The 14,643-nt window shown below is 40.3% G+C and overlaps 1 protein-coding gene across 1 annotated transcript in view; it reads left to right on the top strand.

The window, feature by feature from the left end:
• The first annotated feature begins 3,967 nt into the window (after positions 1-3,967).
• Positions 3,968-14,643, top strand: part of fam102bb (family with sequence similarity 102 member Bb) — a 29,568-nt gene continuing 18,892 nt past the window's right edge. Inside the window, exon 1 of the mRNA XM_072438943.1 lies at positions 3,968-4,200. Coding sequence (XP_072295044.1) covers positions 4,055-4,200 — 146 coding nt within the window. The 5' untranslated portion in view covers positions 3,968-4,054. The remainder of the gene's footprint in view (positions 4,201-14,643) is intronic.

Below are 14,643 nucleotides of genomic sequence, written 5' to 3'. Positions count from 1 at the left end.
ATATAAAAGCTACAGCGCTGCGGGGAAAGAAGAGGAAAAAGACGCAACGCACGCGACCCAAAACTGCTGCGTAATCGCGCGTTTAGGACACAATTCTTTCCGGTTTTTAAAGTATTTTGAGGGAAAACGTGACGCGAACGTCTTCATCGATCGTCGTCCGCCGCGGAACAGACGCGTTAAGACGATTGTCGCTGCGCCAAAGTCGTAAAGTGGCGCTTGAAATGCGGATGAAGCAGATGAAGCGGAGGAAGGAGGAAACGGTTCGCGTCAGGTCGAGCCCCGCCCATGGATCTAAGTCCCGCCCATGGATCTAAGTCCCGCCTCTTCTTCCTCCAACAACACGAGAGAAACGGCCACACCCTTTTACAACATTACTGCAACATGAGACTTTAAGACTTTAACCCCTAAATAACCAGAAAAACCCTTATCAATAAACCACAATTGTCAAAATAGTCAGGTTTAAGCACTTATAAAACATTTGTTACAGCTAGTTTTGTTGTGTCACGTGACCTCATTAGCGTTAGCATAGAGGCTAGGTTTAGCTACAACAACAAAACATTCTATATGGGTTTATTGTTTGTTCTTTAGTTTTTTTTCATTGATTTAATATATACCGATCTGCGCCGCGCACGTTTCTTTGGCCGTTACGCGTCTTTTTTTTGCGCCGCACGCAGTTTTACGCACGGCACGTTTTTCCCTCTTAGACTATAATCGATGCCGTCGTTACCGTTTGGCAAACAAAGGTATAATCCTGAGTAAAGTTAAGACTAAACGTAACGAAAATAGTTTCATACTTTGGACAGAACGACGCGTTCTTGTTTTGAGGGTGTATTTAGTATGAAAGTATGACATATATAGATTCAGTATTTTACATTTTGTTCATTGTAGAGTGTTGGTCATTGTCGCAATGTTGGTCTAAAACGGCTTTAAAATACAATATAGCGTCACTTGACTTCCGGTTTGAACCAACTGATCAGCGCCGCCTCTTTACAGTGATAAGCCGTACGGCATTTCGCCGTAACGAGGAGTAGATTTGGATTTGAGGAGTTTTTACTGCTGGACAATGGCATCGTGACAGTTTTAAACCCGACATGTGTCACTCAGAGTCTGTTTTAAAAAAATAATAATATCCAAGTACAGAGCAATGGGCGGGGACAGGGGGAAGGTGAAATTGGAAATGTTCTGAGCTCTGAAATTTCAAATACAGGACAAAACCGGATTAACTCAAACAAACATGAATTAAAATGCAATTTATGATGAGGAAACACTTTTGTAACATGGTCAAACGCTCATAAAAGTGCATTTCAGAGCATATGTCCCCTTTAAGGCCTATTTAACATCGATATTAATCCCAAATCAACAAAGTTGAAAATTAGGCTAAATAAATGATCAAAACAGGCCTGTAAGACATAGTAACATGGCAAAAATACCAAACTACTGCAGTAAATATGGGAATAAACTAAATAAATGACAAGCTGGTGTAGATTTTCTGTTCATTTTACTGTGCTCTCTCTCTACACGCTTGTTCTTCTGACTTTGAGAGCAGTTTGTGGTCTGCGCCTTCGATGACTCACGCTCACAAGAATCTGGCAACAGCTGCTCCCGACCAATCCAAACGTTTTAATCCAGGACGCTCTATTTTTAAAGAAGGCGTCTAAATCAACCCTGTTTTTGCATGTTTAAGTTCTGAATTCTGTATGTCTTTAACGTATATCTAAGTCAGATGGATTAATATGTCCAAGAGAAAGTTGCTCTAGATTTTGAAATTGCTTTTTTGTCGCTTCGTGAGAGGAATTTAGACGTGACATGAGGGAAAGTGTTAAAAAATCTAGGTTAAACATGAATGACAGACACTTCCTTTACTGTGGGTCTGTGCATGTGTAATACCACTTTGGCCACTAGAGGGAGGCAGACTCATGCACGTGAAGACTTTGCGATGTAAAGCGTTACGGTTTGTTCATCCTCCTGCGGGACAGTAAATGTGCACACACAGAAAGTAACAATTCAAGACAAAATAACACATAAGAGAGTCTCAAACGTGTCTTTTTCAATGTCTCCGCTTTTCGTGGCACCCGGGTTGAGAACCACTGCTCCGGGCTATGGAAAAATAATAATAATAATAAGCGGACAAATAAATGTACATTAAAAATAACAGTATAAATCCATTGAGCCGTAATGAATCAGTGTAACCGCATGTCGTGTCGCACCCTCTTTTCACTAAAGTGTTTAAATAAAGCTTTACGTCTGAACAGTTAATCGGCCCAAACAAAACATCGATTTAAAAAGTGTAAATATCTGATTTATTGGTCTAATTCTGTACCTGGAAGTCTTTAGTCAGTTTTGTTTACTTTATCTGGTTTATCTTTATCTTTAAGTGTAGGCCTATTTAAAAAAAGCTCATTACATACAGCACAAATAATCGCTGACGGGTCGACTTCTGGTTTCAGCTTTGTTACTGGTCCAAACTCTGCAGTTCTAGTGTGGACTTTATTTAGACTCGACACATGTTTCTCCTCCTTTGGTTTAGTCCTTATTTAGAACGTCTGTAATGGTGTTTATGTCCTATTATAGACCTGGTTTACACCCCTTTGTTTAGACCTGGTTTATTTTCTCTGGTTAATGTTACATAATAATAATGGTAATATTGCTCGGATAGAAATAAAAAGTAGTATCCCAAATGAATACTCAAGTTCTTACTTGAGTATTCATTTGGGATACTACTTTTTATTTGTGTACATGTGAAGAAACTAATACTAAGTCACAGTTTGGACGTAGAATGCATTTAATAACAGATTTAATTACTCTACCATTTAAAAATGTAATGAGTAAATCTTCTACATTTAAAGTGCCCGTGACGGGTTTAACAACTCATTTCACTGAAACACAGTTACGATAATTCTAATTAAGATTTGTTAAAACTTTTACAGATTTTATCCCAGTTTGGCAATTTTTCTGGTTTAAACTTTAAAACCGCACTTCCTGGTTCTAAATCACGACATCACCATAGGAAATTCCGTAACTGCTACCATAGCAACCAAAATTCCTTTAATGTCACAGCAAATATTATTCGGCGGATAAGCGTGAATGAGAACAGCTTTATTTTGTTGAATTAATGTTTCAAGGGTCAGAAAAAGAGAGAAAAGTGTAGCTAACGTCGTCACTGTTTGCTCAACTTCATGTTTTTCAACTTTTCTTCTTGGATAATTTAAATTTACAACCGTTTTCACCCACCAAATAACGAGTAAACTAAGAAACAATAAAAAAAAAAAAAAAAAAATATGTGTGGGTTTTTGTTGTGAAAGGCTCCATAAAAAATAAAAATAAAATGCAAATAATTAAAAAAAAAAACTACATAAGTTTTGTTGTGAAAGGCTCCATAAAAAAATTAAAATAAAATGCAAATAATAAAAAAAAAAACTACATACGTTTTGTTGTGAAAGGCTCCATAAAAAAATAAAAAATAAAATGCAAATAATAAAAAAACGACATAAAAAGAATAAAATGTAAATTAAAAAAAAAAAACTAGGTGTGAGTTTTGTTGTTAAAGTCTCCAAAAAAAATCAAAATCAAAGGCAAATCATTAAAAAAAAATCTACGTGTGAGTTTTGTCGTGAAAGGCTCCATAAAAATTAAAATAAAACGCAAATAATCAAAAAACGATGTGTGAGTTTTGTTGTGAAAGGCTCCATAAAAAAACAAAAAATAAAATGCAAATAATCAAAAAATAACGTGTGAGTTTTGTCGTGAAAGTCTCCATAAAAATAAAAATAAAATGCAAATAATCAAATAACGATGTGTGAGTTTTGTTGTGAAAGGCTCCATAAAAAAAACAAAAAATAAAGTGCAAATAATCAAAAAACTACGTGTGAGTTTTGTTGTGAAAGGCTCCAGACCGGAAGTGGGCGTGTTTGGCGCGTGTGTCCGCTCCTTCTCTCACGGTCTCTTTCTTCTGCTGCTTCACTGTTGTCATCTCCAGCCTCCGCGCGACACAGACCCATGCGCGCAGACCCTGACATGTCCCCCGCGTCTCCTCGCGTCCACGTCTGAGCGGCGCATGGATCTAATGATGATGAAGAAGAAGAAATTCAAATTCAAGGTGGACTTCGAGCTGGACGAGCTTTCATCCGTGCCCTTCGTCAACGGAGTTCTCTTCTGCAAAGTCCGGCTGCTGGACGGTGGCTTCTCGGAGGAGTCTTCGCGGTAACGAACACAAATAAAACCCGCACGACCATTTCATTCTGTGCAAATTATTAACGCGCAACGGCCGCGTTTTGTGCACGAAACCGTTATAAAATCGCGTTTCTGGGCTAACGCTAGCTGCTTCTCCGATAACGCGCTTTGTTTTTTTCTTCATTCTTTCTTGACTGATGAATATTTGGAGCGTGAATTGTTATGCGCGGATTCGGTGCGTTTTGCGTCCGAGTTTCACGCAATACAAGTGAACTACCCGCGCGTGAGAATTAACAACGGGCGCTCAATGTCACCGTAATAGTCTTTGTTTTGGGCGACATCTGGCAGCGTATCCCCGGCTCATTCCCGGCTCATTCACGCGCTTCCCAGGCTCATTCACGCGCTTCCCAGGCTCATTCACGCACTTCCCGGCTCATTCACGCACTTCCCAGGCTCATTCACGCACTTCCCGGCTCATTCACGCACTTCCCAGGCTCATTCACGCACTTCCCAGGCTCATTCACGCACTTCCCCTGTTCATTGTCATTCACGCACTTCCCATGTTCATTGTCATTCGCGCACTTCTGCGGGTCATTCACGCTTTTTCCTGGCACATTCACGCACTTCCCAGACTCGTTTACACTCTTCCCCGGCTCATTCACGCACTTCCCAGGCTTATTGTCTTTCACGCACTTCACTGGCTCATTCATGCTCGTTCACGCACTTCCCCGTCTCGTTCACTCACTTCCCCGTCTCGTTTACTCACTTCCCTAGCTCGTTCTCATTCACGCACTTCCCCGTCTCATTCACGCACTTCCCCGGCTCATTCATCGACGAGGAAAAATCAATCGTAAACATAAACATTGAACTGTAATAAATGCGTACGGGTTTAAATGGTAGTAATACACAGCGTTGATGGCATTTATGTCTGTTTTTTTTTGTCTGTAATTAATTAAAAGCTCATTTGTCACAGTTGGTTGAAATGGTTTTGTGTCAGTTAAAGTATGTACAGTTTTTACTTTAAATCCCATAAACGCGCGTTCAAATCGAGTTGTGATGATGATTTATTCTCTAAACATTGTGTGTTATGGACGAGTTGTTTATGTTTATGACGATAGATGTTTTTTAGTGCAAAACACTGAAAATATCATGTGAATTACACCTGAAAATGACGAATAAAGGTTCTCTTATCTAATCTTAAACTGTGACATTGAAACTACGTCATGCTGCTGACTGTGAACAGTTTTCTAAATGTACAATACCATTAAAAAAAATGTGCAAACGCAAATAGCAGAACGAAACACTAACCTGAACCTAATCTTTGTTTTTTAAGGGTAGTTGAAGTTGCATATTCGACCTTTCAACAGTTTAAATCTCATCGTACGACTAAAAAGATAAAAACAAGATAAAACATTGACCTCAAAAGATTTTTCCGTCCCTCATTTATTGAACAATAAATCGATATAGTGTTTATGGTGACGGGCAAGTCAAGATGATCAGGTTTATCGATCGTCGTGATTATTCAGGTCACTATATATTAGGTAAGGACCAAAAAATACAACTTTAGAAGCAAAATTAAGAACTTTTTTTTTCTCTGGCTGTTTCTATCACATTTAACTTCACTTTGATTTTCAGAACGTTCAGTTTAGTAAGGCCACAGTTATTTTATTACTTGGTTTACGGATCCGCCGCACTTAGATTATTGATTTCTACAATATAAATAAAATAAATTATAATTTTTTTTTATAAAGTACAGCCGACGCAAAATAGCATTAAATGAAATATAAAAAGCGGTATTAAGTCAAAAAAGAGCGAGTGTTGTGTCAGTTTCAGAAATGCACAAATATGTGTTGTTGTTGTTGTTGTTGTGGTTATGTTGCTTTCAATGGAGGTTTGCAGCCAAGTGAAAAGGTGCATTTACCACCACCTACTGTAGTTGTAGATGTAAACATAATGTGGCAAAGGGAACAATCACATTCTACGTGGTTCAGTTCCTCGTGTTCTTGGTTGGATAAAGTCTGCTTCATGTTTGACGTTCTACAACACGAGCAGCTTTTGTAGATGTGGATGATGAAGACAGGATGTCGAAGTCTGCGGTTTGACAAAGTGAAAGTGACTTCAGTTTGTCATGAAATATAGATTTATATCATCCGAATGTCTCTTTGGACAAAACGGTCATTACTTTTGAACAATCCCACAGTTGCATCTTTAATCTACAGCTTCAGTTTCTACACTACACTACACTGGAGGTAAAGGATTATGGCTATAAAATCAGCTCAGGAATATAAAACAATTCAATAACACTCGTATTTCATGAAAACTGTTTTTTCGTAATTATTTTTTATGTCAAATAATGCAGAAGAAGGGTAATAATAATTTACTTATATTGTACTGAACCAACTGTCAGCGAATAATGTTTAAATATATTGATTCTATTTATATTTTTTGGTTCGGGAAGCACAAACATTAAAAAAAAAAAAAAAAAAAAAAAAAAATAATATATATATATATATATATATATATATATATATATATATATATATATATATATATATATATATATATATATATATATATATATATATATATATATATATATATATATATATATATATATATATATATATATATATATATAGCTATTTGGGGCATTTTCATCGCTTAAGTTTCGTTTTGACAGACATGCCCCTTCGCAGTTTTCTCGCTTCTCATCGGCCGAATGGTGTCTGTGAGCGGGCATCTGATTGGCCGCTGCGTTCTTTGTTTTGTTCGGGTTTACTTGGAAATGCCCGGTCTAATTTTGCGTCAAAAGTGATTTCTAGGTTGGCGGGTGTCAATCTCTACTCAGGCCTAAATTTTTTATTTTTAAAGTTGTTTGCAACGAAAGCTGTATGTCAATGTGGAAGTATCCAAGGGCCCCGCCCCCTTTGGAGTTGTTAGCATCGGGGCAATGTATATATGTTAGTAGTATATTTTGTAGGCTGTGATTTTATATATTCCACAAGATCTCCTTGTGTCAAATGCTGTAAACAATATTTATTTTGTATCTAAGAAACATTATTATATTAAATTAAACAGTATTGAAAGATCATGATCTCTGGTTTATAGGAATTCAGTATTTGTGCTCTTCCTTCATATCAAATAAAAGATAAAAGTACTTTAATTGTTTTACATGCTAATAACGAGGTTTAAAACAACACATTATCTTGTTCTTATGACGCCGCAATGCTTGTGGGCCCCTGAAATTGCTGGGGGGCCCCTAACTTTTTTAGATGGGGGCCCCCCTGGCCCCTAAAAATCTATTTCTCAGCCTGACATTTGACCCACAGAACCATTGAAACGAGAAGTAAAATATGTTAATTTGGTGCTACTGCCTGTACTGTACTAAACTACAGAGCTGTATTCACAAGGTTGACACTGTTGTGTTCTATTGGAGATGTAGAACCGCCTTAATTTTGCAGATTATTATTTATTGGTTTTACGAATAGAGATTTTTTTCCACATTGAACTCTTATGTGATGATCTTTGTTATTTTCAGACTTGCAACCTTATTTCATACTCCAGTGCGACTTATATATGTTTTTTCCCTTCTCTATTACCGTATTTTCCGCACTATAAAGCGCACGTAAAAGTCTTTAACGTCCTCAAAAGCCGTCCGTGCGCTTAATAGTCCGGTGCGCTTAATATATGGTTTATTTCTGGTTGTGCTTATTGACAGCGAAGATATTTTGTGTGGTACATGGTGTATAAAGAAGATTTGGGACACGAGACGCCGATGCGCGACTATGTTTACAGTACTCCGGAACCGGAAGTCCCAACAACATGTATATAAAGCATTCTGGGAATTTCTATTCTACCTACACGCGGCGCACGCGGCGGCACTGTCAAAATGTAAACAACATTTTCAGTCAGGCACAACGCAGACACCTACCGGTAAATAAAGGACCCCAAGAATCTTGGCCCAAGATGGCTCCTGCCAATAGACCATTGGATCTGTTATATTATCGAAAAAAATAAGCTTACGAGCTAAATTAAATTTAAAAACTGTGGTCCGAGGCCGGAAGGCTGGAATCATCACTGAACTGCCGCGTGGATCCGAGATGCGGGATCACACTGACCAAAGAGTTTTAGCACGGAGCACCATCGGCGCTTTGGCTGCTTTTACCATTTGCGCCCCAGCAGACATTAAATCGGGACACACGGGACGTAAAAAATTGGGGCTCTCCCAGATAAATCGGGACGTCTGGTCATAGCTATGCGGGATGTACTTCGGCGGCATTTGAAGGATTTGAGGAGGAGGAATGAACTGAAAAAGTGAGTGTATTGTGTTGTATTTTACGTGTTGCAACTGAACGATGCTGGGAGTTGATGTGAATACGCCAGGCTGAGAAATAGATTTTCAAAGTTAGGGGCCAGGGGGGCCCCTACCTAAAAAAAAGTTAGAGGCCCCCCAGCAATTTCAGGGGCCCACAAGCGCGCGCGGCATCGCAGCGTCATAAGAACAAGATACATTTGGTTTAAACCTCGTTATTAGTATGTAAAACAATTTAAAGTACTTTCATTTGATATGAAAAGCACAAATACTGAATTGCTATAAACCAGAGATCATGATCTTTCAATACTGTTTAATTCAATATAATAAGGTTTCTAAGATACAGAATAAATAATGTATGCAACATTTAAACCAGATCTTATATGTTCTGCAGCAGGAATAAATCAAATCACAATCTACAGAATAACCTGAGTACAGACACAGCAAGGAGATCTTGTATGTTTTATAATAAATATTCTGAATAATCTTCTTGTCAGGGAACAGATCAAGTATCAGTATTGTTAAAATAGTAGCTTGTAAGAGTTCTGTTAAATATCAAAGCTTGTCGAATAAATACCTGTGCCTTGTATCAGTTTTGAGGAAAGGCCAAACACACGGTGCAGTACAATAATCCAGCCTCCTTCTACTGATGCCATGGAAAAGGTGTGTCCCACCACTCCATATATTGTCTGTCCCTTTCAGTCTTCTCAATCATTTTTTTCTTTTTTCTTCTGTTCTTCTGTAACTTTTTGTCTTTTGGGTGGTGGGGGTTTTCCCCCTTCAAGATACTTACACATCGACATACAGTTTTTGTTGTAAAAAACTTTACTCAGTCCGCTATTCAGTCTTTACTTTTGCCGCCAAATTAGACCGGGCATTTCCGAGGACATAAGAACGCGACACGAACCAATCAGATGCCCGCTTTCATCGAAATCAGATCACGGACCCCGCTTGGCCAATGAAAAGCAAGAAGACTGCGAAGTGGGCATGTCTGTCAAAACGAAACTTAAGCCATAAAAATGCCTCGAATATGGCCAAATGACTAGTTAAATCTTGATTTTTTTTTTCGAGGAATTTAGATACAGGGGCACGGCGGGGCCCCCTCCTAATTCAAACCGCGGGCCCGCCGGAGATTTGACTGCTTACAGGCCCCGGGCCCCCGTCTATTTTGCGGCCTGTACGCTAACGTGTCTTTTAGCGGTAGCAGAGTGTGTTCTGTGTTTGTATTTTATGTGTTTAAGTGATCTTGACTGAGAATTGATTTGGATATGCTAACGTGTCTGTTAGCGATAGCAAAGTGTGTTTTGATGTTGAACAATGTTGATCTGAATGAGTTGAACGCGTTTAATAAAGCTCAACTGACTGACTTATCCGTCTGTTTGGTTTATCTTATGCGCTTTATCGTCCGGTGCGCTTTAGGTATGGACCAGTACACATGGTACACATAGCTGATGGTGCGCTTAATAATCCGCGCGACCTGTACTCCGGAAAATACGGTATATGTTTCAAAATGTGGCCCTCGGACGCCCCTGGGCTAAAGTGTGTTAAACTGTAAACCGCGTGGTCTTTGTTTTGACGATCTTATTTAGTCTTCACGTGCATTTTTAGTCTCCTTTTTTTGCATGATCTGACTGTCGATACTTTTGACAAACCCGTGGAACAGTCCAAACGGTGTCATCGCCTCGGTAACCGGTAACACATGGTGGACTTTCTTCCAGAGAGATGACATAACGCACCTTTTTAACTTCCTGTGACATTTCCAGAGGATTCCTCTCGTCTGAACACATTACATAAGCTCTGATTGGCTTCGAACCGCGCCTGATCCGGGTCTTGGCGCTTCATAATTCATGCCTTCCTTTGCCGACTAATGGAAACTAAAACGCTGTGTGTGTGTGTGACATGATTTCATTCTGATTATATAACCGGCCGTCTGTTCTCTCTTTTGCTTTAACCCTTTTCACAGGTTTAATCACATTTAAGAGTAATTAGTCGACTGTACCGTGTTTTTAAATGAGTGAGGAATATATAATCACTTAATATAATTTGTTTTTGCCGCATCCCAACACTGCGACAATCGTGAACAATCAGCAAACAGAAATATCACTTCTTTGACCGGTTATTTTCTTTCACTTGAATCGGCTAATCCCCTGCAGGACTCTGAGGGACACGTTGAAGCTTTAATTAAAGGAATTTTTAAAAGATTATTTAATGCAGAACTTCTTCATTATAAAGGTCTTTTTGTTTGTGTTTCAGAGTTTTATTTTTCATACTCGATCAGTGGATTCATTGTTGCAGCTTTAGTGAGCAGCTGTTTTCCCCAGAGACTGAAATGAGGATTAAAAGCAGATATTTATACTTATTAGGAACAAATCCCTAATGAAATGTTCTTCACCTACATTAGAACTAGACCTGGTTCTGCCCGAGGAACTGAGGAACTACATGAACCAGGTTCAAAATGACATCATTGTGGTGTAAAAGTCTTTATCGAGGACAAAGTTGTTTGGTTTTTTCGGTATCAAAATCAAGTTTGAAGTTTTGGTACGGTGCTACTACTACTGCTACCTCTACTACTGCTACTACTGCTGCTACTGCTACCTCTACTACTGCTATTACTGCTGCTACTGCTACCTCTACTACTGCTATTACTGCTGCTACTGCTACCTCTACTACTGCTATTACTGCTGCTGCTACTGATATTGCTATTGCTATTGTTATTGCTATTGCTGCTAATGCTATTGCTATTGCTGCTAATGCTATTATTGCTACTAATACTGATAATAGTACTAGTGTATAAGTGAGCGGTCTCATGTGAGCTACAGTACTGGCGTCGTGAATCAGGCTCGGGCCACTTCCTGTTGCACTGTGTGGTAAAAGCCGGGCCCTTTTTCCCGGTAGAACGACGTGTCCTTCACCAACTGTGGGAAAGACTCACTTTACTACATCCACCGAGCAGTGACCTTTGACCCCAGAAACGTCCAAACCTCTGACCCAAACTAAAACTGTCATATTTTAAACGATTATGGTCAAAGAGATGATGATTAAATGGTCTTTTACTGGACTCGATGCGTTCTCATTTTACAACCACTGACGCGAGCTGTAAATGCTCCTCGTTTGACCAGACTAACTTATTCAAAATGACATCAACGACGTGTTGAAGCGTTTGTTGTGAGAGGCGGGAATAAGAGTGTCACAACGTCACATTTTAGTCTTAGTGTTGTGGGAATAAACACCACGAGTTTAAGACTCTTCACGATTATTAACGCTTTGACTAAACTGTGAAAAAAGATCAAACTTTCGGAATAAAAAGCTAATGAAGCTGTCACATAAATGCCAGGTACAAAAGTACTTTACAGTTTGTGACTTTGTTTTTTATCGATCGAACTGAAATTACTCATTGTTTCCACCTACGATTTGTTCATGTCACGATATAATAATCAGAACTAAATAATAATAATCACAATTATCGATTAATCAAACGGTAAAGTAAGAATCAAAAGCGCACAGTTGGTGGTTATGGATGGATGGAAGTACAAAACATGTAAACGCACTGAACGTTCAGGCAATAATGTGACAATGCGATACAAACAGTATTATTAGCTCCTCTGTGTTTTTAAAGTTGATACACTGTAGTGCAGATCTCTGAGGCGAGGACGATCTGTTCTGTTCATGAATGTGGCCGTGGGCACAGACCATCTGCCCCGCCACAGCAGGCTCTGGGGCAGTAAAGGGAATAATGAGTGATAAAAGCTCAACGATGCGTCTATGTGCTATGATGTCCACGTTAAAAGCATCAAAAATCTGATATTATCAAAACTAAAACTAGATACTAATTTGAGCAAATATCAGTAGTACTTTATTTTTATTCATTCATTTATTATTATTATATTTTTATTTAATTTTTTATAGTATTGTTTTATTTATATCTCTTATTTTTGTATTGTTATACATATATTTGATCAATTTCAGACTGAGCTTGAGCTTTATCACATCTAGTATTCGACATACAGAACATAAACATAGAATAATTATTTGGGGTTGAAAATGACATGCGTTTTTATGATTTATTAATACGCCGTGCAGCGATGACCCTCTTTATTCCCAACAGGAGGAGATACCACAGGTCTGGAAGACCTCCTGTCTGGTACCTGTGCCTAAGACACCGCGCCCCAAAGACCTCAACAGCTTCAGGCCAGTGGCTCTCACGTCCCACCTGATGAAGACACTGGAGCGGCTGGTCCTGGACCACCTCCGCTCCACCGTGAGCTCAGCCATGGACCCGCTGCAGTTTGCATATCGGTCTGGCATCGGAGTGGAGGACGCCGTCATCTCCCTGCTGCACCGCTCTCTCTCTCACCTGGAAAAGCCTGGCAGCTCTGTGAGGATCCTGTTCTTCGATCTCTCCAGTGCCTTCAACACCATCCAGCCGCTGCTCCTGAGGGACAAGCTGGAGACGGCTGGTGTGGAGTATGAGTGGATCCTGGACTACCTCACAGACCGACCCCAGTTTGTGAGAGCCCGGAACTGTGTGTCTGACACTCGGACCTGCAGTGTGGGGGCGCCCCAGGGCACTGTCCTCGCGCCCTTTCTCTTCACCCTTTACACGGCAGACTTCAGACATGACACGGACAGCTGTGTCCTGCAGAAGTTCTCTGACGACTCTGCCATCATCGGACTCATCACGGACGACGATGACGCGGAGTACAGAGGACTGGCGCAGGACTTTGTGGACTGGTGTCAGCGGAACCACCTCCTCATCAACGCGGGGAAGACCAAGGAGATGGTGGTGGATTTCCGCAGACGCCACCCCACTGCCCCCTCACCAGTGAACATCCAGGGACGGGACATTGAGAGAGTGGACTCATACAAGTACCTGGGTGTTCATCTGAACCACAAACTGGACTGGACTCATAACACAGACGCACTGTACAGGAAGAGCCAGAGTCGGCTCTACCTCCTGAAGAGACTCAGGTCTTTTGGAGTGACAGGGCCACTCCTGAAGACCTTCTATGACTCTGTGGTGGCATCAGCCCTCCTGTACGGTGTGGCCTGCTGGAGCAGCAGCATCACAGAGAGGGAGAGGAAGAGGCTGGACAGAGTCATCAAGAAGTCCAGCTCCGTCCTGGGCTGTGCTCTGGACTCGGTGCAGGAGGTGGGGGACAGGAGGGTCCTGGCTAGATTCACATCTATGCTGGACCATGAGTGTCACCCCCTGCAGGACACTCTCTCTGCTCTGGAGAGCAGCTTCAGTGAGAGACTGATCCACCCTCGATGTGCGAAGGAAAGGTTCCGTAGGTCTTTCCTTCCTGCTGCTGTCAGACTTTATAACAAAAACTGTTAGTACTGAACACTCGCAATACTGACCTAACCTAATACTGATGTGCAACTCTGTCATATGTGCAATTGCTGTTGGAATTCATGTGCAATTCATGTGAAATTCATGTGCAATCTATGTGCTGTCGTGACACATATTCATGTGCAATTACTGTCGTGATCACATGCAATGGTATTTATGTATTTATTTATTTATTTGTCTATGGGAGTTTTTATTTATTTATAGGAGATCTTCTACTGAAAGTGTTTTTCAGACTTCCTATAAGTGATCTGTTCTTCTGTATCTACCTGCGTTGCACCAATGAAATTTCCCCATGTGGGACAATAAAGGAATATCTTATCTTATCTTATTCTCTAAAACGTCAGCTCTGCATCTCGTCTAACTCTTAAGATGTCGCACTTGTTTACAGGAAATGTCAGAATTCCTCCTATAATCCTGCTCTTTATACTTCATACTCTTTATACTCCTTATACCAGTGGTTCTTAACCTGGGTTCGATCGAACTCCAGAACCCCAGAACCCTGGGGTTCGGGGTTCGGTGAGTCAATCTCAGGGGTTCGGCGGAGGTCAAGCTACACATCCGACTCATGATTTGTGATGACACACCCGATTTGTCTATCTGTGCTGCAGGGAATTTGGTGTGCTCAGTAGTCGACTTGATACATCTTGTGATTTCTTTCTTAATATTTTAAACTGAATCAAAGCCCACCTTTCTGGGCAAAGTCTTTGCACCGGCCTGGCCCCAAAAGGGCCAAAAGGTCAGCCTCTGGGGCCATTTCCCTTGTCCTTTTCTATAACTACTATACTATAATAAAATATCTTTGCGAGCA

Source organism: Eucyclogobius newberryi, unplaced genomic scaffold (assembly GCF_026437365.1).
Source record: "Eucyclogobius newberryi isolate DKJ021-1_F unplaced genomic scaffold, fEucNew1.0.hap1 SCAF_9, whole genome shotgun sequence".
Classification (NCBI taxonomy): domain Eukaryota; kingdom Metazoa; phylum Chordata; class Actinopteri; order Gobiiformes; family Gobiidae; genus Eucyclogobius; species Eucyclogobius newberryi.
The sequence above is the reverse complement of the archived record's forward strand: the minus strand, read 5'-3'. Positions and strand labels throughout refer to the sequence as shown.